This window comes from Leuciscus leuciscus (assembly GCF_965113295.1).
Source record: "Leuciscus leuciscus genome assembly, chromosome: 15".
Lineage (NCBI taxonomy): Eukaryota > Metazoa > Chordata > Actinopteri > Cypriniformes > Leuciscidae > Leuciscus > Leuciscus leuciscus.
Window position 1 is genome coordinate 15119997 of NC_138739.1, and position 26175 is coordinate 15146171.

The following is a 26175-nucleotide window of genomic DNA, read 5'->3' on the forward strand; positions in this document are numbered from 1 at the left end:
GGACATTTGTGTCTTTATAATTCAATCAAAAAAGAAGTTGCTTCAAACAAACAAAACATATTTTCAATAAAAAAATCACTTCAATCAAAAAATAAACCTTTTCAATCATAGAAAAAATGTTTTTGAATGCAAAAAAATATTTGAGATTCAAAAAATTGCACTTGAACACTTTTTTTTTGATTGAAAATGTTTTCTTTGATTGAAGTAATCTTTTTTGTGTTTGGACCATGTTATGGGTAGGACATTTGTGTCTTAATTATTCAATCCCAAAAAAGTTGCTTCAATCAAAAAAAAAAACATTTTCAATCAAAAAAAAAATAATTTCAATCAAAGAAAAAACTGTTTAAATGCAAAAAAAAAAAAAATCATTTGAAGTGTTTTTTTTTTTATTGAACTTTCTTTTTTTTTGAATGAAGTGAAAAAAGTTTTGAAGTCGTTTTTTTTTTAAATCATTTTGACACAAACGTACCGCAGTGGGGGCGGGTGCTTCCCCATTGGTCAGACATGCTTGAGTGACAAGTGTCTACACCAACGACGTCTTTCTGACAAGCAAGTCATGGTCGCCACTCGCCAGCGAGCCAGGAAGCAGTGGTGGAGTTGTTGGTAAGTAGATAAAACCGTATTAAAATGATTGGTGTCACGTTATTAGCCTACTCTGTTTGATATTTCGATTAAACATACAGCTTGCTAACTTAGCTCACGTTGACTAATTTGTGTGATGGTGTTAGATATCTGACGCCTCATATTGTCAGGCAGGCTAGCAGGGTGCGCTAACGGCTAATTGAATTGTTTATTTCACTTAAGTAACGTTACAGAGGCTTGCTATGTGCTAGTGCTATATTGTGTTATAATACGTAACGTCATTAGTGGTCAAACAACAGTCCACAGGCCAACTGTTGCCCACAGCGCTGCCTGTTTAGCAGCAACAGGTCATGCAGAGCCTGAGTCTATCTTCTCACACAGCCCACAGGATTACAGCTATTTGACCGTCCCGCTCTCTCTCTCGCTCACGGGTAGTGGTCTCCCCACCATCACAGTCAAATGCTCGCAGACACAGAGGCAGATGCTGTTATTTTGAGAGCGGGGCTTACATATGCCGTCCCGTACGGAAAATAATGTTGCATACCACCGGTAACATGAATATATATTCCGTTGCTCGGTGCGCAAACTAGCTGTGTCAGGCATTATTTATAAGTAGCCTAATGTCCTGCACAACTCCACATGGAAAACTGGCAGTTCAATGAAGTGATGCTTATTGTCTGACATAGTGTACAAGTAGTTACTAGCTTAAAGTATTGTGCCAATAATGATCCTTCTGGTAAATTTGGCATTCAGTTGAGACACAAAAGCTCTTAGTTTAATGAAAATCCTTGGAAAAGAAGACAAGATGGTTTGTTTAATTAGTATTCATTTATTTATATTTCTAATATCATATAGTATTGTCCTGTCAACCCATTACAAGTCTTGCCTTATTCAGTGTTGATTTATTGACATGTTTATGTAAGATGTTTTATTAGAAGGTGTGTGAGTGAAAGTTGTCTGAAGTTGTATTTTTCTATTTTATTGCAATGCTGATTGATAATGTAGGACTCTGGTCCTGGCTTGGCCTAAGTTTTGGTGTCTCTAAATGCTGTGCTCTGTAGGCATGACACATTAATTTCTTTATGTGATACTTTAGCCGTTAGCGCACCCTGCTAGCCTGCCTGACAATATGAGGCGTCAGATATCTAACACCATCACACAAATTAGTCAACGTGAGCTAAGTTAGCAAGCTGTATGTTTAATCGAAATATCAAACAGAGTAGGCTAATAACGTGACACCAATCATTTTAATACGGTTTTATCTACTTACCAACAACTCCACCACTGCTTCCTGGCTCGCTGGCGAGTGGCGACCATGACTTGCTTGTCAGAAAGACGTCGTTGGTGTAGACACTTGTCACTCAAGCATGTCTGACCAATGGGGAAGCACCCGCCCCCACTGCGGTACGTTTGTGTCAAAATGATTTTAAAAAAAAACGACTTCAAAACTTTTTTCACTTCATTCAAAAAAAAAGAAAGTTCAATAAAAAAAAAACACTTCAAATGATTTTTTTTTTTTTTGCATTTAAACAGTTTTTTCTTTGATTGAAATTATTTTTTTTTTGATTGAAAATGTTTTTTTTTTTGATTGAAGCAACTTTTTTGGGATTGAATAATTAAGACACAAATGTCCTACCCATAACATGGTCCAAACACAAAAAAGATTACTTCAATCAAAGAAAACATTTTCAATCAAAAAAAAAGTGTTCAAGTGCAATTTTTTGAATCTCAAATATTTTTTTGCATTCAAAAACATTTTTTCTATGATTGAAAAGGTTTATTTTTTGATTGAAGTGATTTTTTTATTGAAAATATGTTTTGTTTGTTTGAAGCAACTTCTTTTTTGATTGAATTATAAAGACACAAATGTCCTACCCATAATATGGCCCAAACACAAAACAACAATACTTCAATCAAAAAAGTTGCTTCAAACAAAAAAACCTTCACTTCTATCAAAAAAAAACATTTTCAAGCAAAAAAAAATAGTGTTCAAATGCATTTTTTTGAGTCTCAAATATATTTTTGCATTCAAACACTTTTTTTCTTTGATTGAAACGGTTTTTTTTGATTGAAAATATATTTTTTGATTGAAGCAACCTTTTTTTTGATTGAATAATAAAGACACAAATCTACCTCCATAGACAAGCCATTGTAAAAATTTGATTAAAATTCGTTGACATTAAAGTAGACCAATTAAATACATTAAGTGTGTTAATATCAAAGAATGTCATCATTAATTATTTAATCAGATTCACCATTTTACCTTTTTTTTAATTACCGGACCTTTTTTCCTTAAACTATTAAGTTGAATTAATTAATGCCGGAGTAATTATTTTACTTTATATAATTTATGTAGATTACTTAAATTAGTTATTATAAAACGTAGTATTAAAATGAATCAATATTAATTTAACTGATATGAAGTTGTTGCCGGCCATTTCCTCCGTGGCCCTACTTATCACCCTAGGTATGCTTGTAATTTGCATTTGCAAAAAAATATTATTTTATTATTACACAATATTTTTGACAATGGCATTCATCTTTTATTTTAGTGAAGTCGAGGAATTTGACAGAGCGATTCCAAAAAGAAGGAACATTCGCCTACCAGAAATTATTTTACCTTATGCATTTACATTTTACATTTATTCATTTAGCAGACGCGCTTTTATCCAAAGCGACTTATAAATGAGGAGTTTTTTTTTTTAATGCAACTGAAGACGAAAAGTAAAGTCACCAACACAATTCTTTCCTTTTTTCTTTCCTTTGTCCTGTTTACAGCAAGATGATGCTTAGGTGATCGTTAAATAAAGTACAGAATTGTTTATTATTGGTGTTTTGTCTATTCTTATTTGAGTTTTGCTTCGCATTCAAAATATCAAAAAACAGGTTTTGTAATGTTAGCATGGTATAATGTTAATTAGACCATTATTGAACTGAAAGAAAAATTGGAATTTGAATAAAAAAAAAAACATTGTAGCAATACAGTATAATATCACATAATATTTTTCAGAAGATAGTTCAATATGCAATTGCGACTTTATTTCTCAGAATTGCGACTTTATATCTCGCAATTCTGAGAAAAAGTCACAACTCTGACTTGATATATTGCAATTGTGAGAAAAAAAATCAGAATTGTGAGATAAAAAGTCGCAATTATTATTATTTATTTATTTATTATTCAGTGGCGGAGTCAAGCTTCCATAGTAATTGTATCCCTTCCATCAGTAATTTTCTTTCAATTACACCCACGCTCAAAAAATAACTACTGGGTAATTTGTTAGTCAGAGAACACAATGAGTTTTTTTTTTTGGCACATGCATTAAGCAGGGAACACAAATATTTATTTGGATAACTTTAAATAAAACGAGACCGTATTGCATCCTATTGTTTTCAATGGCATTTGGATAAGGGTGTTATACGATTTTCCGAACAGCAGGAGGCGCTGTCTCGAAAAATGAGGGGTCTGAGAATGCGGGACTCTGGGTGCGGGACTGTAGATGCAGGCTCCGAGTCTGCAGCTTCATAATGTTGGCTTTGATGGCTGCAGACTCTGGACTTGGGACCATCAGACTCTGAAGCACTTGGGAGCTAGTTGCAATGTTTAGGGGAAGGTTACTTCCACTTAAGACGAGTTATAATCTAGGAACTCACTGATCCTCGAGGACCATCACAGATAAGTTTAAATTGTAACGCGTTAATGCAATCCATAGCAAAAGTCAATCAAATCAAAGCCTGGGAGGTCAGTGATATTAGCAATGTCCAGGAACTCTCTGATGTGGTTCTCGATATGCGAGTTTCTTGGCGAAATCAGACGAGTCTCACTGCTGGATCCATATTTGGTCTGGTGTTCTGTAACAGTTGTTTAGTAAAAACAGGACGTTGAATCCAAATGCAGCTGAAAGTTTATTTAAACATAACAACAGAAGTAAATCCAGGCCAGAACATGATAATCAAAACAACAGAAACTAAAACAAATGCATATATCCACAACAGACAACACAAGACAAAGACCATGAGAAACACTGGGGTATTTATGCACAAGGCAAAATAAGACACACCTGGGAAAAATCAGGAACTAATCAGGGTAACTATGGAGACAAACAAGAGGAACCGTGGTAACAAACAAGGCAGCAATAAGGCAAACAGGGAAACAGGGAAAGAATACAGAAAAAAGGAAAAGGAACAGAAAACACTTCAACTAAACTAAAAATCCTATAAAGACAGGGGAACGCAGACTGGGATCACAATATTACATTTAAATTTGAACTTACTTTGCCACCGTTAAAAAAGTATGTTTTATAAAGGATTAATATGGGTTGTATTGAATGAAATTTGGACGTACTATATCCCCCACGTTGTCACTGTCACGTGATCTACCAGCGTCAGTTGCGTCACTTCACTGTCAGTAGTGTGTTGGACCAGAGAATGTCTAATAGGAAGAGAATTGGCACTCTCCGCTTACTTCCGGTTTCTGGACTGGCTGCAGTAACACGTCTCTGTCCATGCGGGGGCGCTCGCAGGCGAGTGCTGGCGAAAAACCCTCAAAATCCACTTTTCTCAGGATATAATTTTTTGTCTAGTAATTTGAATGTTGTATTCGAAAGGAGATGCAAAGAAATTACACATTGCTGGGTGTTAGATTTTTTAGAGTCACTTATTTGGTTTAAAAAGTCTTTTAAAATGTCAATGACGTCAGAATGCTGACGTCATTAGCAGAATGCTAGCGTGTTATGGGCAACAACAACTCAACCTGTAAGAAATCGAAAAGAAATAAGTACTCGTTCATTCAACTTTCGACCTATAACCCATGTTGAACTTGCAAAACCTACAATAAAATCTGAGATTTCTCAACGGCAATCGGGTGAAAGAGACACATTTAGCCGTCTAGCCCCATAGACTCCCATTCAGTCTGCACTCGCCCGCGATCACCTCCAGTGGAATTCTAATGGAACTGCAACCAAGATCGATACAATGGGGCTAATAGGAAGTGCCAAGGCTCTCCGTAGACGGGCTCTGGTTGGACATCGGCTGCTGCTGGATGTAACCGATCGCCGAGAGTTTCCGCGTACAGGCGGGAAGAACTGAAAACGGAGATGTGAAGTCGGACACTTTCTGCTACAGTTCTTACACGCTCGCGCTGTGTTTGCATTTTACAGCTGAAGTTTATATCCATTTTCATCCCTTCCCCCTCCTCATCCCGAATGAATACGTCACAATATTCCTCATTTAAATAATTCCCGCCCAAGGGATACACAAAATAAAGGGGCGGGGCCTGGTTGACTTGCATTAGTATTGGCTAATTTCCCTACTGTAGTCGAAAAACAGTATGTGACAGAAGTCTGTATTCACAGTAGGCTACTCATAAAAGAGAAGGCAAAAAGTGCTAGACATACTTCTTCCAGCAAGATTCTGAAGTGTGCATTTGATGGACATTTTAATAACTCATGAGGCCAGTAGGGGATTTATGAATGGCAGTGAAGCGACGTACCTGACGCTGAAAAATCACATGATATTTAAATATGGCAAATGTAGTACGTCATGATTACAGTCATACTACACACATTCATATAGAACATACTTTTTTTTAGCAGTCATTAAGTAATTATATTAGTAATCAAAATAAGTACCTAGTCAAGAGAGAGATTTCAGATGCAGCCAGTGTGTTGAAACTCGCAGTTATGGTAAGGGTCTGGACATTTCCCAAACACACTCGAAGCGCTTGACCAATAACAACACACTGGTCCAGCCAACCAATCAGAGCACATTGTGCTTTTTCGGAAGGAGGGGCTTCACAGAGACAGGAACTAAACAGAGTATTACTGACAGTGACAGACTGTAACACTCTGTTTAGTTCATATTTTCCCCAGCTTGCAGCTCGAGCTTCAACAATGACAAATATGATGAAAATAGTGTTTTTTGAATGTTCAAGCATGAAAACCTGTTCTAGTAGAGGCCAGAAACAAAATCAAGACTTGTAAAAGGGAATAATATGGCCTCTTTAAATGTAATGACTTAAATCCAGATAAATGACTGACTGAATTTGATGAGGAAATATTTGAAGCACAAATCCTGCGGATGAGAGGAGGAGCTGGTGATGTTGATGCAAGCTTGACGGATGTGCCCTGCCTGAACTGATGCTTGATTTACTAAATATGAGTAAAATATGATCAGTGTGTTTTTCATTAGTTTTTCTCCCTGTGTCAAACAATGTGTCTGATCATGGTTTATTGTTTCAGTAGATTAAAAAAGTAAAAAAGTACGTAGCAGGACAGGAAGAAACTCTTCACCTAAACACCTCTGAATGCTCACTCTCACCTACAAGATGTTTGTCCATCCAACAGATCATGTTTCTGTAGAAAACCGACCGCAGCAGGTTTCAGTCTGACTCAGAAGATGAACGTCAGTAAAACTGGTACAGTGAAATGGCACATGGTTTTAACTGTGTGCTTTGGTGTTTCCATACAATAAAACTACAAATATATACAACCCTATTAAAATCTATAGAGTTAGGCTCCATTTTACCATGAAATGTATTTCAAACCTTTAAAAAAAAGCAAAAAATAATCAATGTCAAATGATAAAAATGAAGAATGTTTTACACCTTCATGAATGTTTCACACACACACACACACACACACACACACACACACACACACACACACACACACACACACACACATATTAAACATATTCATGTTCAGTGTGTGTACATGTATGTTAAATAGGAGGGTCACACGTTGTCAGAAGGAGGATTCACAAACCAGATAAACAGCTTGAGTGTTTTCACCGGATATAGTCTTTAGATCAGACTTTTCAGTGAACTGTTGAATAAAATGTTTCACATGTTTGTTTTGTTCTGTGTGTGCTGGTGGAGACTGATCGGTGAGTTATAAAAGCATTTTATAATTTATTTACGGAATCATTTCTTTCTATATCAGGGTAATAAAGCTGCTAGACGTTAAAATGATCATTTTCATCAGCTGAGGTCTCTGTTTTTGACCACATTTTTTGATTGAAATTTCTGCACTTTCTATTGTAATTGTCATTTTTTTCTTGCTCAGAAATCCAAAACCATTGATCCGATTTTAAATCACAGGCGTCTTTAGTTATTATATCTCAGCATCAAAAATGTTATTGCAAATTCTCTCCAGCAATTTCTAAGAAATATTTTATATCGTCACCTTCCTAAAATAATTGTCCTAGTAATTTTTTTCAGGTTTCTCAGAAAACACAAAAAACTGAACCAATAATTGAGAGGTTGAGTAGATTTTAGTTCTTGATGCAGCTGCCATCTTGAAAAGCTTGTAAAATTGCCTAAGTCTCATTGTCTTTTGACTTTGGCTAAATAAAACGGCCTAAGTCTCACTCTTGACATAGGCCATTATTCTATGCATTGCATAGTGGTTTACAGCATCACACAAAAAAAGCTCAGCTGGATATTTTAGCAAATGTAACAAGCACATCATCACTCTCTAGTGTCCAAAGCAGAAAATCACATCTCTATAATAATATCTCTACTATTAACCGATAGGATGCGCTATTTAAGAGATGCTGCTGTTCTAGACGTCATATGTCCATCTTATATAATCAGCTTTATGTGATGCTCTGTTTGTGATTTGGTCATCAGTCTTATGAAATGAATTGAACTGATAAATGGTGGATTTTTGAGCAAAAGCAGCTAAAACAGCATCATAGCACTGAGATCAATGTGAAACAGCAGCGTTCACAGGAAAAACTGACTAATATTATGCAAATAAAATTCATAAGGCTCATTCAGTGAAAACTTCGACAGAAACCTTGCCTAAGAATTCAGATTTCCAAGAACAGCCTTCACTTTCCTCCAATATAAATAAACGAAATAAAAACATATTAAAATCACAGTTGATTAGACACTGGTCATATTGCTAAAGATGAAGTTGTACATCTAGTTAGCTTTAGTAAATTTCAAAAGTTGAATCCTAAAATGTAACAGGTGAACATTTAGTCCATCAGTAAGTAATGTACAGAGACAGTCACTCTATAAACTAGATGTACCGCATCGCGGTACAAAATATGACCGCCGCTCAGGCCTGCACTGGCTTTCCACAAAAATAAATGACGTGGAGTAATTTGGCTGTATTGCGTGTTTATGTATATACCTAAAAAAAGTAATAGTATGTGCATGTCTGTCTGTGTGTGTGTGTGTGTGTGTGTGTGTGTGTGTGTGTGTGTGTGTGTGTGTGTGTGTGTGTATGTGTGTGTGTTTGTGTATGTGTGTGTCTGTGTGTGTGTGTGTGTGTGTGTGTCTGTGCGTGTATGTATGTGTGCGTACGTGTGCGCGTGTGTGTTTGTGTGTGTGTGTCTGTGCATGTGGATTTGTATGTGTGTGTATGGGTGTGTGTCTGTGCATGTGGATGTCAGTGTGTGTGCATGCTTGCGTTTGTTTGTATTCCTGCATGTGTGTGTGTGACAGTATCATCCTAAACCAGCAACCCTTCGCTCAACAGCACCATCTACAGGCCGATGAGTGTACAGTCACTAAATGTGCACATAAATGAATTTATTTTATACCCCCCCATGGATGAAATTCTACAAAACTTAGCAGAGGATACCCCCAGAGGTTGTCAAGTTAATCATACACATGAAATATGGTGCAGTTCTGAACATCTCCACTGAAGATAGGGGCGATTAAAGCAGAATAATATTGCATTTTCATTTTTTATGGGAGGGGCGCAAATCACAAATGAGTGATTATGGGCTAGGTTGATGTGGGCCCTTAAGAGCAACATACCTTAAAAATTTCTTCATCCTCGGTGCCACGGTTCAGGTAGTTATTTAGGAAAAACTGCATTTTTGGGGGTTTGGGGGGGCCCAGCGCGGGGGGGGAGTGGCCCCCGGGGACCAAACGAAATTTTTCCGTAGAAGTCTAGTGGGGCTACATGCCCACCAAATTTCATGTTCCCTGGTGTTTCGGTGTCCCTGGTATCGTTGACGAAAAATTTACGGGGGCCCCAGCGCAGGGGGGGGGAAGTGGCCCCCGGGGACCAAACGAAATTTTTCCGTAAAAGTCTAGTAGACCAACATACCATAAAAATTTCTTCATCCTCGGTGCCACGGTTCAAGTAGTTATTTAGGAAAAACTGAATTTTTTTGGTTTTGGGGGGGCCCAGCGCGGGGGGTGAGTGGCCCCCGGGGACCAAACGAAATTTTTCCGTAGAAGTCTAGTGGGGCTACATGCCCACCAAATTTCATGTTCCCCGGTGCTTCGGTGTCCCTGGTATCGTTGACGAAAAATTTACGGGGGCCCCAGCGCGGGGGGGGAAGTGGCCTCCGGGGACCAAACGAAATTTTTCCGTAAAAGTCTAGAATACCAACATACCATAAAAATTTCTTCATCCTCGGTGCCACGGTTCAGGTAGTTATTTAGGAAAAACTGCATTTTTGGGGGTTTGGGGGGGCCCAGCGCGGGAGGGGAGTGGCCCCCGGGGACCAAACGAAATTTTTCCTTAGAAGTCTAGTGGGGCTACATGACCACCAAATTTCATGTTCCCCGGTGCTTCGGTGTCCCTGGTATCGTTGACGAAAAATTCAGTAAGGTGACAAAAAAAAAAAAAAAAAAAAAACTTTGACAATCCCTATATGATAATTAAGAGTAATTAAGAGTAATCCCTCTAATTAAATGACAGTATTTAGATGACTTGGTAATTAATTACACCCAACACTGTATAACTAATTAAAATGTAAACATACGCATTGACTCAAGCAACTATTTTCTCCCTAGCTAACTCTCTGTCCTTCGCTGCTGCAGCCGATATTTAAAAAAACTAGATGTACCGCATCGCGGTACAAAATATGACCGCCGCTCAGGCCTGCACTGGCTTTCCACAAAAATAAATGACGTGGAGTAATTTGGCTGTATTGCGTGTTTATGTATATACCTAAAAAAAGAAATAGTATGTGCATGTCTGTCTGTGTGTGTGTGTGTGTGTGTGTGTGTGTGTGTGTGTGTGTGTGTGTGTGTGTGTGTGTGTATGTGTGTGTCTGTGTCTGTGCGTGTATGTATGTATGTGTGCGTACATGTGTGCGCGCGTGTGTTTGTGTGTGTGTGTCTGTGCATGTGGATTTGTATGTGTGTGTATGGGTGTGTGTATGGGTGTGTGTCTGTGCGTGTGGATGTCAGTGTGTGTGCATGCTTGCGTTTGTTTGTATTCCTGCATGTGTGTGTGTGACAGTATCATCCTAAACCAGCAACCCTTCGCTCAACAGCACCATCTACAGGCCGATGAGTGTACAGTCACTAAATGTGCACATAAATGAATTTATTTTATACCCCCCCATGGATGAAATTCTACAAAACTTAGCAGAGGATACCCCCAGAGGTTGTCAAGTTAATCATACACATGAAATATGGTGCAGTTCTGAACATCTCCACTGAAGATAGGGAGTGGCCCCCGGGGACCAAACGAAATTTTTCCGTAGAAGTCTAGTGGGGCTACATGCCCACCAAATTTCATGTTCCCCGGTGTTTCGGTGTCCCTGGTATCGTTGACGAAAAATTTACGGGGGCCCCAGCGCAGGGGGGGGAAGTGGCCCCCGGGGACCAAACGAAATTTTTCCGTAAAAGTCTAGTAGACCAACATACCATAAAAATTTCTTCATCCTCGGTGCCACGGTTCAGGTAGTTATTTAGGAAAAACTGAATTTTTTTGGGTTTGGGGGGGCCCAGCGCGGGGGGGGAGTGGCCCCCGGGGACCAAACGAATTTTTTCCGTAGAAGTGTAGTGGGGCTACATGCCCACCAAATTTCATGTTCCCCGGTGCTTCGGTGTCCCTGGTATCGTTGACGAAAAATTTATGGGGGCCCCAGCGCGGGGGGGGAAGTGGCCCCCGGGGACCAAACGAAATTTTTCCGTAAAAGTCTAGTAGACGAACATACCATAAAAATTTCTTCATCCTCGGTGCCACGGTTCAGGTAGTTATTTAGGAAAAACTGAATTTTTTGGGGTTTGGGGGGGCCCAGCGCGGGGGGGGAGTGGCCCCCGGGGACCAAACGAATTTTTTCCGTAGAAGTGTAGTGGGGCTACATGCCCACCAAATTTCATGTTCCCCGGTGCTTCGGTGTCCCTGGTATCGTTGACGAAAAATTTACGGGGGCCCCAGCGCGGGGGGGGAAGTGGCCCCCGGGGACCAAACGAAATTTTTCCGTAAAAGTCTAGTAGACGAACATACCATAAAAATTTCTTCATCCTCGGTGCCACGGTTCAGGTAGTTATTTAGGAAAAACTGAATTTTTTTGGTTTTGGGGGGGCCCAGCACGGGGGGGGGAGTGGCCCCCGGGGACCAAACGAATTTTTTCCGTAGAAGTGTAGTGGGGCTACATGCCCACCAAATTTCATGTTCCCCGGTGCTTCGGTGTCCCTGGTATCGTTGACGAAAAATTTACGGGGGCCCCAGCGCGGGGGGGGAAGTGGCCCCCGGGGACCAAACGAAATTTTTCCGTAAAAGTCTAGTAGACGAACATACCATAAAAATTTCTTCATCCTCGGTGCCACGGTTCAGGTAGTTATTTAGGAAAAACTGAATTTTTTTGGGTTTGGGGGGGCCCAGCGCGGGGGGGGAGTGGCCCCCGGGGACCAAACGAATTTTTTCCGTAGAAGTGTAGTGGGGCTACATGCCCACCAAATTTCATGTTCCCCGGTGCTTCGGTGTCCCTGGTATCGTTGACGAAAAATTTACGGGGGCCCCAGCGCGGGGGGGGAAGTGGCCCCCGGGGACCAAACGAAATTTTTCCGTAAAAGTCTAGTAGACGAACATACCATAAAAATTTCTTCATCCTCGGTGCCACGGTTCAGGTAGTTATTTAGGAAAAACTGAATTTTTTTGGTTTTGGGGGGGCCCAGCACGGGGGGGGGAGTGGCCCCCGGGGACCAAACGAAATTTTTCCGTAGAAGTCTAGTGGGGCTACATGCCCACCAAATTTCATGTTCCCCGGTGCTTCGGTGTCCCTGGTATCGTTGACGAAAAATTTACGGGGGCCCCAGCGCGGGGAGGGGGGAGTGGCCCCCGGGGACCAAACGAAATCTTTCCGTAAAAGTCTAGTAGACGAACATACCATAAAAATTTCTTCATCCTCGGTGCCACGGTTCAGGTAGTTATTTAGGAAAAACTGAATTTTTTGGGGTTTGGGGGGGCCCAGCGCGGGGGGGGAGTGGCCCCCGGGGACCAAACGAAATTTTTCCGTAGAAGTGTAGTGGGGCTACATGCCCACCAAATTTCATGTTCCCCGGTGCTTCGGTGTCCCTGGTATCGTTGCCGAAAAATTTACGGGGGCCCCAGCGCGGGGGGGGGGGAAGTGGCCCCCGGGGACCAAATTAAATTTTTCCGTAAAAGTCTAGTAGACCAACATACCACAAAAATTTCTTCATCCTCGGTGCCACGGTTCAGGTAGTTATTTAGGAAAAACTGCATTTTTTTGGGTTTGGGGGGGCCCAGCGCGGGGGGGGAGTGGCCCCCGAGGACCAAACGAAATTTTTCCTTAGAAGTCTAGTGGGGCTACATGCCCACCAAATTTCATGTTCCCCGGTGTTTCGGTGTCCCTGGTATCGTTGACGAAAAATTTAAGGGGGCCCCAGCGCAGGGGGGGAAGTGGCCCCCGGGGACCAAACGAAATTTTTCCGTAAAAGTCTAGTAGACGAACATACCATAAAAATTTCTTCATCCTCGGTGCCACGGTTCAGGTAGTTATTTAGGAAAAACTGCATTTTTTTGGTTTTGGGGGGGCCCAGCGCGGGGGGGGAGTGGCCCCCGGGGACCAAACGAAATTTTTCCTCAGAAGTCTAGTGGGGCTACATGCCCACCAAATTTCATGTTCCCCGGTGCTTCGGTGTCCCTGGTATCGTTGACGAAAAATTCAGTAAGGTGACAAAAAAAAAAAAAAAAAAAAAACTTTGACAATCCCTATATGATCGCTTTCGCTAGCTACGGCGGCGGTCATAATGATTAGCTTAGTTCAGTTATTTCTGATAACAAACTCACAGATTCCAGTCGTAATGAGTGAGACAAGTCTGTTTAATGTCATTCATCACATTTCATTGTTACAGAAAATAAAATAGTGTTTTTATGGGCTAACATTTTAAAGCACATTTTCCTTGAAGCTAAACAAACAACAAACAAACAATACAAAAAAAGGTCTAAAAATATTCCACTCAAAGAGCAAGGCACCCAAGGTCTGTCTTCTACTGAGGTTGTGCTTTTCTGAGGCCTATCACAGTACTCTCTGACACTGACATGACTTTTCTGAGAACATTTACAATAAAGTGCACCATGTGACACTGCTAAATCCTGCAGTTGATTTGGGAAACCCAGATCTCAGAGTTCAGAGAGATCTGATGATGTTCTGTAAGACAATGAGCTCTTAGAACAAGAAGATCAAACAGGATAAACTTAAGAAACAGAGATTTGTACAATTGCAAGTATTTTGTTCAACAAGTGATAGGGTTGGGAGCAGGCTTCACTCTATGTTTTTTTTAGATTTTCAGAGTGCTGGCCTTATATAACACATATGAAACAAAGTAAAGAGGCCGCACTATGCATATAAAACGTTTATTTTGCACAAACGCGTTTCGGCGTGTGCCTTCTTCAGTGTGCAATCAGGGAAGCTTGTGACCAATCTTAAATACCCACACCCATTATCATTGACACACCCATCATCGTCATCATCATCAAATAATAATATTAAAGTGATACCGGGACCAATAGTGTCACTATATACTGCAATATAATACTCATAATACATAAAGAGTTTTAACACATTCAATACACATGTGGTATTAACCTGCATTTATAAGAAGCAGCTTAGTGTCAGATCTTCATTCATCCCATGCGGGATGCAAGTGTTCAAATTAAAAATATGCCAAGCCTCTCGCTGCAAGAGGAGGTTCTCACGGTCTCCACCTCTTGGAGGCCGATTAACCAGCTCCAAGCCCATAAATTGAACACTTGCATCCCGCATGGGATGAATGAAGATCTGACACTAAGTTTCTTCTTATAAATGCAGGTTAATACCACATGTGTATTGAATGTGTTAAAACTCTTTATGTATTATGAGTATTATATTGCAGTATATAGTGACACTATTGGTCCCGGTATCACTTTAAAATTATTATTTGATGATGATGACGATGATGGGTGTGTCAATGATAATGGGTGTGGGTATTTAAGATTGGTCACAAGTATTTTGTTCAGACAAGAGTATTTAAGTGAAAAGGTTAAAACATCATTCAGATGATTAATACTAGTAAACATGCTTGCACAGCAGCCAGTAACAGGCATGGAAGTTGGAACAGACAAAACAACAGTATGTTGCAAATGAAAATACAATTTGGCATTTTGTTCCTGAGATTGAGAACTTGATCAAGGACACAATGTGGTGATATTTTACGGATCAACCCTTGTGGGATTTTAACTGACTTTCTTTCAGAACCACAAAGCTACGGCATTACAAACAAAAACACAAAGTTCTTCATAGACTTAAACATAAATAAAAGGATTCCAGCTGAAAACACCAGCTTGTAACATGATTATCAGAGACAACAGCATGCTGGTGTTTTCATCAGGGATGTTCCTCTCTAGTGTTGTCAGCTGACAATAGTAAACAATAGTAAACAATAGACAATAGAGACAATAGTAAAGATTGTAACATTACCAGTATCAGTAGTACACACTCAATTCAGTACCTGAGTGTTTGACTGGCAGCCGCTCTATGAAGAGCGGGACATTACTTGGTCAAAATATTAATCTTGAATGATTCATGTTCAGTTATTAATGTAATATCTCACTGTTCCTGTCTGGATCACTTCAATAAACCCAAACCCTCTATATACTGAAAAACAAAGCACTCTATTGTATTGCTGCCAACACATTTCTTTGTTTCTTAGCTAATTAACTGTTTAAACTTCTAAAGCAATGTTTACATAATTCAATATATTTACATTTTTAATGGAATATTTAAATGACTTAAAAACTGAATCATAGCAAATTAGTTTGAATTAGTTGAAACTGGTGTTGAGGTGATATTTCAGTATGGTACCTAATAGTGTAATCTTGGTATTGTGGCACTACTGACTGTGGTTGTGAGTGTTTGCTGTTCCTCTTCTCTCATTCATCTTCTCTTTGTGTTCTCTTCCTGAAAGAACCTAAGTAATTAACTAGATAAAAAAGTTTGTAGACTAACTTTGATGATGGCTTGAGAAAGCATAGCAGGGAAGTTTGAAGTAGTTTTAACAGCTTTAAGTTTTAAGGTTTTAAGTTTAAAGGTTATATAAGTTTGAAATAGTTTATGTTGGATTTCTCAAGCAAACATAATAACATTACTGTGGTGTCTCAATGGCAGCCTCAGTCACAGACGGTTCAGGGGAATTCACATCCGGCAATTGAGTGTTATTCTGATTAAGGGACGGGTCCTCAACAACACATGCCTGTAATAAAACAGATTGACAGAAGGTAAAATAAGTGAATGGAACTGATGATTCATTGACACAAACATAAAAATATATAAGACTTGAAATGCTGTTTTTCCCCTTATATTTGATGAATGAATGGTGGTTTTCTTTTACAATATATATATATATATATATATATATATATATATATATATATATATATATATATATATCATAATTCTTTTTGATCTCTTGACATATAAGAGGCCATTTTACTATAAAACACATTCTAAGTTTCAGAACTTAAACATTCCTCCACACAGCAAAAATAGCTTTTGTTGAAACCATCTTCCTAAACCGCCTGCACATCTAAAATGCTTGAGCTATCATACTGGTGAATATGAGTAATACAGCACTAGTACTCCAACCAAACTTATCACTCTGCTCTCTTAATAAATTTGCACTTTTTGTTTTCATATTGTCATTTACTTTATTTGGGAGTTCACTTGTAAGAAACATTTATATTACACCCTGATCCGTAGACTATGGTTGTAACAGCCTATATGGCATATAAATTGAATTATAATAATATAATGATAGCATTACAAATTATTGCAATTTTATAATAACATAAAATGTATACACGTATTCCTATTTATTGTATAGTAAAACAGTATGGGAGCAGCGTAGTCTGGTGTTTCTATACAATTATTTCTGAGTGAAACTGCATAAAACACTCAAAGATGTTGCAAACTCACAGATCTGAATCAGTTTTTATGCAGGGAGATTCAGTGCTCATTATCTTACCTGATAAGGGAGATTCATCCTGCTGTCATTGCAGCCTGCACACAGTACTTTAGAATAAATTAGAATAAAAATTAAAATGTTCACATCTTTTAAACTTAAAATGTTCAAACAATAAATATCATATTTTCATCTTGTTACATCACCTGTTTGTAATACTCACGTTTGTTTGTTTTTCCTCGGCAACAGTAAACCGCAGCAGCAGTTGCAGCACCGAGCAGCAGAACAGCAGGAACCGCAGCAACAGCAACAACATTTATTCCTGCTACAACAGCTGAAGACAGACAGTCATTATTACTTACAGAGTGACTGATACAAACAACTTTACCAATATATGTGTCTGCTACTTTGGTCATCATTTGTATCACATTTAATTTAACTGATAAATGGCGCCTTCTGGTGGGTTTTAGAAGAACAGCATCACAGTGAGCTGAAGAGGAATACTGCATTCATAATTGTATGTATTTTTCATGTTAATTGTGTATCACCTGATGTACATGCATCATTTTAATATTGAGTCCACAATGAAAACATTTACTGGGTTGATTTGAGTGACTTAATGATACTCACCAATGACATTAACACTGAAGTTCTTTATGATGCTGAATCTGATGTTGTTGATCTCTAGTTTATATTCTCCAGAGTCTGTGTTTGTGATGTTTGTGATGGTCAGAGATCCAGTCTGATGATCCAGCTTCAGTCTGTCTCTGAATCTCTCTTTACACTGAACATCTGCACAGATCTTACTCTGATCTACAGTGATTTCAGCAATGAGAGTGTCATTAAAATACCACATAATCAGATTATTATTTATTTTTTTTACACCAGGATCTAAAGTAACAGATTCTCCCTCCTTCACTGACTTTCTCTTCATTTTATCTCGTTCAGCAGCAGAAACACTTGAAACACAAACCAACAGATGATTGTAGGATCTTTTTAAAACTAACTAAACACACAATAGGAAGAACTGCTGATATAAAAATTGATTCTTCATGCTTATCTTAACTTTCAGCCTATTTCCCATTTGTTGACCTTTAGTGCTTATAAAACACAATTTGCATAGTTGTTTTTACATCAAATCCTCTGGAGTTTGGATTCCTAGTGAACTAAAAAACACACAGTAGTATGAAACACACAGTATGAAATAACAGATGCATTTAAAGGTGCAGTAAACGACTTCTGAGAAACACTGTTGATATTTCAAATCAACCCAAATAAACACATCCATCCCTTTATTGCCTCGCCCCCAAAATGCATGAACTTGCAATGCATGAGTTGATGTCACTTTATCATAAGCAAGGGCAAAATTATTCTTTGCGAAAAATAAAGCAAAGATGATGAAATGACAAGGAAGGACAAAAATTAACATACAGTGCACGAGTATAAGCAAGAGTTGGTTGTTAGCGGCAGTAGCAGCACACCATCTCCAGAGAAATAATGAAACTCAAAAATGTCCTGTTACTATAGCTAATATTACACCAACAGCATAATCTGGGTTCTGGATCTCATGTATGGAGCAAAAACAATACAACCTTGAAGTCCATTTTCAGGCTTTCCCACTTAGGTCTCTCCAGCACTGGAAAGCTTTTCTAATATTAACATGGATCTTAAAGCTCATGCCTGATCATAACCCTTCATTTTTCCAATGATATTCCTCTGACCTTTCGTAATGTCTCTCAGCCATCTCTCTTTCTCTGATTGGCTACAAGTGTGTTGTTGTGCTCAGTCTGATCCACTTTAACAACAGCATTTTTCAGAAATTACTTCCTGTACCTTTAAATAGATGATAATTAAAAGTAATCAGAGATTGTTTGATGAGGTGTCATCTTTAACAGACAAAACTAACTGATAAAATAAAAACTCAACTGAAAAGCTAATTGGTTTAATATCATACTAAAATACATTTGTAGTTAATTCTACAAATTTGACTTTAAGGGGACCTATTATGCAATTACTTATATTAAAATATAACTAATAACATTATTGATGCAATTTAAATTTACAGTTCTTGTTTTTAAACATAGCGACTCACCACGAACAAAAATGCTGAATCTCTTCATGATGCTGGTCCTGCTATTGATGATCTGTATTTTATAAAGCCCAGCGTCTGATGTCCTGATGTTTGTGATGGTCAGAGATCCAGTCTGATGATCCAGCTTCAGTCTGTCTCTGAATCTCTCAGTATCTTCATTACACTGAACATCTGTACAGATGAAACTGAGATCTCCACTGATTTGAGCTATACGAGTGTCATTAAAATACCATTTAATCTTTTCTTGTTGGTTTGTTTTAACACCAGTGTTTAGAGTGACTGAATCTCCCTCCATCACTGGCACTTCATCTTTATCAACACCAGACAAACCTGAAGAAGAAGAAGAAGAAGAAGAAGAAGAAGAAAAGCCCCTATGAGCAAAACCAAAATTACACAACAGGATATGAATATGAAGAATATAAAAAGCTATAGTTTATGACCGGACTAAACCAGCCAAGGTATCAGCACATCATTTATTTTTTATTTTTTATATTGCACAACCCTAAATGTATATAAATGTAGCACATGTAAACAAACAGCAGAAGAACATCATTGATTTACACATTCACTCATCAGACAAACATTTATCAATATACTGAATGATCTTATTTAACATAATGAACATCATACAATTTATGAATATTACATAGATGAATGTTATCCATGATAATACTTCAGAAAATTGTGCTATTTTTCTATTACGATGTGTATTATGATGTGTATAATGATGAACTGTATGCCCCTCTCCACTGACGTTCTGAGTTGTTCAAAGCGTTTCTGATGTTAGTTAGAAGGCAGACTGAGATGGCGAACAGGAACATGGTTTGTGTAACACACATTATCAGCTGTTTGACAATGTAGTCAATCCAAAGGCCAATCATATTAATTATTGTTATATGTCTGACGTTGTAGAGAGCGATACATAATTGCATTACCATTCTGATACATCAACTTGTAGAGGAGTCTGTATAATACTGTCTTCCACTACTTCTTCTGAATCAGTTTCTGGCTAAAACATATATGCCTGAATTAAACCTGTATTTCCACTTGCCATTGTGCAACGTTTACTACAGTAAAGTTAAGCCAGTGGATCTCTGCAAGCGGTGCTGCTCACTGTAGAGTCAAACGACATCAAGAGATCTGAGCTGTTGTGAGTGAGTGGAGGCAGGGCTAATTAGCATATTCATGAACCCACATATCCAGGAAGCGATGGTGTAGAGTTACATTCAATCTATTCAAGGGATAAAATTATTGACTCTAGGGGGACTTTAAAAATAACGACTTACCTTGAACAACAACAGAGTAGGATTCTCCACCGCCATGGTTTCTGCTGGAGATCCATGCATCATAAAGTCCAGAGTCTGTGGCTCTGGTGTTTCCGATAGTCAGAGATCCAGTCTGATGATCCAGCTTCAGTCTGTCTCTGAATCTCTCTTTACACTGAACATCTGTACAGATCTTACTCTGATCTCCAGTGATTTCAGCGATGCTAGTGTTATTAAAATACCATATCATTTCTTGTTGTTGTTTTTTTTCTATAAGATATTTTAGAGTGACTGAATCTCCCTCCATCACAGACACTGACTCTCCATCTGTACCAAAACCAAAAACACCTGAAGAAGAAATCAACAGTTACGAGCCAAACAACACACAAATCACGTTCACGTTCATTTTTATCGTTGACCAGAAAGGAGACTGTAACAAATAAATGTCTTAGAATGGTCTAGCAAAATACATACAGGCCTATTAAACTAATTTCCTGCGAATATAAACTAAACTGCTTCACGTTAGTTCATCGTTGTCCTAAAGAGACAAGATAAATTATAACCAAAAAAATGTCTTACCGTACAAAAGTAAATAAACGCGCAATGAGCGCATATTTGAGACACTCTGCATTTTCAGAATGTTTGCCTAAAATGACAGCAGATTCGGTGATGTAAAAGTGCTGTTTCACCAGTGAAACTGAAAGTAATCTGTGATGCGTCCAACGTTCTTTAAACTGTACAAAACAAGTCTTTTCGGCTCTTAGGCTCGTTTGAGATGAGCCTCGCCCTGCAGTGAGGAGAAGAGAAGAGAGGAGAAGAGAGGAGAAGAGAGGAGAAGAGAGAAAAAGTGCAGCAACGACGGAAATGCAGATCTCTCTCGTAGAAGTGAATCATCATCAGACACATCAAAGGCGGTGGTCGCGTCTCTCGCGTGATTCATGTAGTGATGGGTGGGATCGCTACTGGGTGAGCCACGCCCTAAGCGGGGTTGTTGTACTCTGCGAGTGTTGAATAAAGTTCAGTTATGTACCTGCTAGGCTGGGTGATCGCTGTCTCGGCTCTTTCTAAAACACAACATGGTGTCAGAAGCGGCTAGAACAGTCTCCAACAAACGATAAACTGTTGAATAAGCCCATAAGCCTCGCTGTAGGAGAAACGCTACAGCAGGACCGCATTGTATGCCGTTTCCAACGAAAAAAAAAGAAGATAAACAAGGAAAGAATGCACGCGGATCAACACACTCTCTCAACCACCGCATCGTAAGTTTAGAGCGGGGGAGGGGTACGGTTGCGAGGCAACCTGGGTGCAGAAAAAAAAAAGGCCAGAGAAGCGTCAGAGACAATTTGGAAGCGTATATTAAGATTAATAAAAGTTAAACAAAGTGCTGAAGTTTGAAAAGAGCTCAAAGAAGCAAAGAAAAAAACAAGGAAAATAATCATCAAAGCAAATGGATGAATTACCAGCACCCACAACTTCATATCAAATCCGACCTCCTGATCCATTTGACTTTACAAAGCCAAACGACTTTGAAAGATGGCTCCGACGATTTGAAAGGTTCAGAGTTGCAAGTAATCTCGCACAAGCATCAGATTTGCACCAAGTTAATACATTGATTTATTGCATGGGGGACAAAGCTGATGACATTTTGTGCGGATTAGCCATGACTACAGATGAACGTGGAAATTATGAAACTGTGCAGAATAAATTCAAAGAGTACTTCACTGGGAAAATAAATGTGATATATGAGAGAGCAAAGTTTAACTCCAGGAAACAAGAGCCAGATGAACCAGTTAACGATTTTATCACTGCACTGTATTTGTCGGAACGCTGTGCTTTTGGAACTCTGAGAGAAGAACTTATTAGAGACAGAATTGTTGTCGGATTAAAAGATGTCAAACTGTCAGAGCGCCTTCAATTGCATGCAAACTTAACCTTGGAAAAAGCCATAAATATGGCCAGGCAAAGCGAAGCAGTGAGAAAACAGCAGGCTGAACTTAGGCAGGAAGAAGACGAAGACCTAAAGTTAGACGCTGTACACAAAGAGATGTATGGTCAGGATTCAACCAAAAAGCCAAAGTCAGGAAAAGCTGGGAATTGGAAAAATTTCCAGAAAAACAACAAAGAGAAACCAAAGAAATCAATCTGTATGAGATGTGGAAAATCACCATACCATGTAAAGGATCTCTGCCCAGCCAAAGAAGCTGTCTGTCATCAGTGCAATAGGACAGGGCACTATATGAGCCAATGCCATTCAAAGACTGTGCTTCATGAGGTTAAAGAGGACTGTGATTCAGATGATGGGCAAGCATTCCTCGGAGCCGTAGATTCAAGTACTCAAGGCTGGTGTACAACCGTTCAGATCTTGGAGCGACCAGTGAAAATGAAAATGGACACTGGGGCAGACGTCACAGCAATACCTGAATCCATATTTGTGCTGCTTGCCTCAAATAAAAACACGGGCCTTAAGAAAACGCGCAAAGTACTGATGGGACCAGGAAAGAATGTCTTGGATGTGAAAGGAGTATTTTCTACCACCATCTCGAAAAATGAGAAAAATATAGAGGAAAACATCTATGTGGTCAAAAATCTCTTCACACCACTTCTGGGCAGACATGCCATTGAAAAGCTTAACCTTATCACAAGACATCACAGAATGCCAGTGGCAAGAGAAATATCCAGAGCTTTTCACAGGCTTAGGTGAGCTAAAAGAGGAATACTGTATTAAGTTACAACCCAATGCAACACCTTATTCCGTAAATGTAGCCAGAAGAATCCCAGTGCCCTTAATGGAGAAAGTCAAAGAGGAGTTATCCAGGATGGAGAAGCAGGACATCATCAAGAAAGTTGAAGGACCTAGTGACTGGTGTTCTGGTATGGTCCCGGTTCTAAAGCCTGATGACACAGTGAGAATTTGTGTTGACCTGACTAAATTAAACAGTGCTGTCAGACGAGAGAAGTTTATTTTGCCCTCAGTAGATCATACACTAGGCCAGTTAGGGGGAGCAAAAATCTTCACCAAAATAGATGCCAATTCTGGATTTTGGCAGATCCGTCTGGCTGAAGAGTCTCAACAATTGACTACCTTCATTACGCCATTTGGGCGTTATTCGTTTAAAAGACTTCCATTTGGGATTTCCAGTGCTCCCGAGTTGTTTCAAATGAGAATGTGTCAGATTTTGGAGGGACTGGATGGAGTCACATGCCACATGGATGACATCCTCATATATGGAAGGTCTCCAGAGGAACATGACATCAGACTCGACGCAGCATTAAAGAGGGTGCAGAAAGCTGGGCTGACGCTTAACAAAAAGAAGTGTGAATTTGCAAAGACGGAAGTCAAGTTCCTAGGCCACAAGCTGTCCTCAGCTGGATTACAGCCCGACCCAGACAAACTGGCTGCGGTTCAAAATATGCGTGAGCCTAACAATGTGTCTGAGGTACGCAGCTTTCTTGGGATGATGAACCAATTGGGGAAGTTCATTCCAGACTTGGCAGAGAAAACAAAGCCATTGCGAGACCTCCTCTCACAACGAAGTATGTGGTCCTGGGACGCACCACAGCAGGAGTCATTTGCATTGCTGAAAAAAGAGCTGATCACAATGCCAACTTTAGCACTCTTTGATCCAAGCAAAGAAACAAAAGTCGCAGCAGATGCATCGTCCTTTGGTCTGGGAGGAGTGATTTTCCAAAAGTCTAGTGATGCATGGAAACCCATTGCATACGCGTCTAGAGCATTAACTCCAACTGAGCAGAGATATGCTCAGATAGAGAAGGAGACTCTAGCTCTTGTTTGGGCATGCGAGCGTTTCAGCTGCTATCTTATTGGAAAGCATTTCTTTCTTGAGACAGACCATAAGCCACTTCTGAGCTTACTGAGCACAAAACATCTGGATGACTTGCCACCAAGGCTGCAAAGGTTCAGAATGAGACTTATGAGATATTCCTACGAGATCAGCCACGTTCCAGGTAAACAGTTCATAACTCCAGACACACTGTCAAGAATGCCCAGTATGAGCGATATAACGGCTGATGACTCAACTCTCATGGAAGACACAAATATATACCTCGCTCAAATAGGGAGAAGCTTCCCTGCCTCAAAGAGCCGCCTAGACAACATTCGACAAGAGTTAAAGAAAGACCCTGTATGCAGTCAAGTAATGAGGTTCCATGTGCATGGATGGCCGAGAACTGTGCAGGCCAGTGACAAACTCAGACCTTACTGGCTGGAAAGATACATGATTTCCATCCTTGACGGACTGCTCCTACATGGGACAAGATTGATAATCCCTGCTTCACTCCAAAGTTCAGTTCTCCTCCACATTCACCAGGCACACCAAGGAATAGAAAAATGTCGACAAAGGGCAAGACAGTCTGTGTGGTGGCCCGGTCTGAGTTCACAATTGCGAACTATGGTGCAACAATGTGATGAGTGTAGAAAGGCTTCATCGACAGTTGTAGAGCCCCTACAGCCTACAGACTTCCCACCATATCCATGGCAGAGAGCAGCTACAGACCTGTTTGAACTAAAGGGACAAAAGTACCTTTTAACTGTCGATTACTATTCAAGGGATGTCGATGTTGTCAAATTGGCATCAACTTCTTCTGCAACCATAATAGAACATCTGAAAGCAGTGTTTTTTATCGAAAATGGAGTTCCTGAGATACTAATATCTGACAATGGGCCACAGTACAGCAGCGCTGACTTCCGGGAGTTTTCGAGGGAATATGACTTTAAGCACATAACAAGCAGCCCACGGTATCCACAAGGGAATGGTGAAGCTGAACGAGCGGTGCAAACTGTCAAAAAACTTCTGGGGAAAACATCAGATCCGTTCAAAGCCTTGCTTGCATACCGCTCTACACCACTAGCAAATGGCTATAGTCCAGCGGAATTGTCAATGGGCAGAAGACTGAGAACAGGCTTACCAACTCTGCCGTCTCTTCTCACACCTAAACTCCCAGATGCAGACAAACTGAAACAGTTTGAATCAAACTTACGTGTTCAAACAAGAGATTACAATAAGAGACATAGAGCAAGATCTTTGTCACCACTGAAACCTGGACAGACTGTTTGGATTAAGGACCAAGCCATCACTGCGAAAGTGATCCGACAGCAGGCCCCAAGGTCGTTTGTTTTGAAAACCTCACACGGAAATATTCGACGCAACAGACGGGTGTTGGTGCGACTCCACCACCCTGAAAGAGAAAAAGAACAAACAGTTGATTTGCCTGACTTATGTGAGGATGATCAGGTACCTGACTGTCAAGCAACAACAGTTCCTCAACCAGCTCCAAGTCCGCAGTCTGCCATACCTACCCGACAAGGAACTTACACAAGGTCGGGACGTTTGTCTGTTCCACCAAGACGAATGAACCTTTAATTCATGGCCGGTGACTATAGAGGCAGAATAATCCTCTCACTGTGCCAGGAGTGCTCAGGTAGTCCACCCTGACCTCCTTAGAAAAGAAAAGGAGTAAACACAAGGTTATTGTAAAAAAAAAAAAAAGAAAAAAAAAGATATATTGTATGATAAAGGATGTTTATTAAAGCAAGAATTTTCTTTTTTGTTATAGAAGTATGGTATAGTACTGGTTGAAAGTTTAGAGTACCAGGTGTTTAATATGCCAGAACAAAACATCCCCTTGATTCATTAAGTTCATTGTTTGGGGAAGGGGAGATGTAGTGATATATATGATGGGTGGGATCGCTACTGGGTGAGCCACGCCCTAAGCGGGGTTGTTGTACTCTGCGAGTGTTGAATAAAGTTCAGTTATGTACCTGCTAGGCTGGGTGATCGCTGTCTCGGCTCTTTCTAAAACACAACAATTCACGCTCATGCGCTGTGTTGCTGCTTGCTGGACAGCAAACTGGATTTAGGTTCCGTTATTTTTATGTGAAAATAAATATGATGAATAAGACATCCAAAGCATTTGCTATTTTATTCTATTCGAAAAACGTGTTTCCATTATTTTTTACTTTAATACAGGATTATTATATTAATTTTTAAGATTAATATTTTTATTAAGAAATATGACAACAGTTATATGAAACAGACATAGCACTGTCAGAAAAT

At 39.6% G+C, this 26175-nt stretch overlaps 1 protein-coding gene and 1 long non-coding RNA gene across 4 annotated transcripts in view; one reads left to right on the forward strand and one right to left on the reverse strand.

Moving 5' to 3' along the window:
* Positions 1 to 26175, forward strand: part of LOC309476444 — a 247752-nt gene that overhangs the window by 73550 nt on the left and 148027 nt on the right. The window lies entirely within an intron of this gene.
* LOC309476210 (uncharacterized protein) lies at positions 15680 to 21806 on the reverse strand. Of its 3 annotated transcripts, none has more exons than XM_082139461.1 (7): positions 20681 to 21806; positions 20123 to 20449; positions 18837 to 19166; positions 17375 to 18577; positions 16968 to 17078; positions 16808 to 16854; positions 15680 to 16036 (listed from the first exon to the last, which is right to left on the reverse strand). In XM_082139461.1, exons 4-7 carry the CDS (start codon positions 17676 to 17678, stop codon positions 15929 to 15931), a joined length of 570 nt encoding a protein of 189 aa, XP_081995587.1. In that variant the 5' UTR covers positions 17679 to 18577; positions 18837 to 19166; positions 20123 to 20449; positions 20681 to 21806; the 3' UTR covers positions 15680 to 15928. The 3 variants fall into 2 exon arrangements, 1 of the variants encoding a protein (XP_081995587.1); XR_014197962.1 differs by having other exon boundaries at positions 17375 to 19166.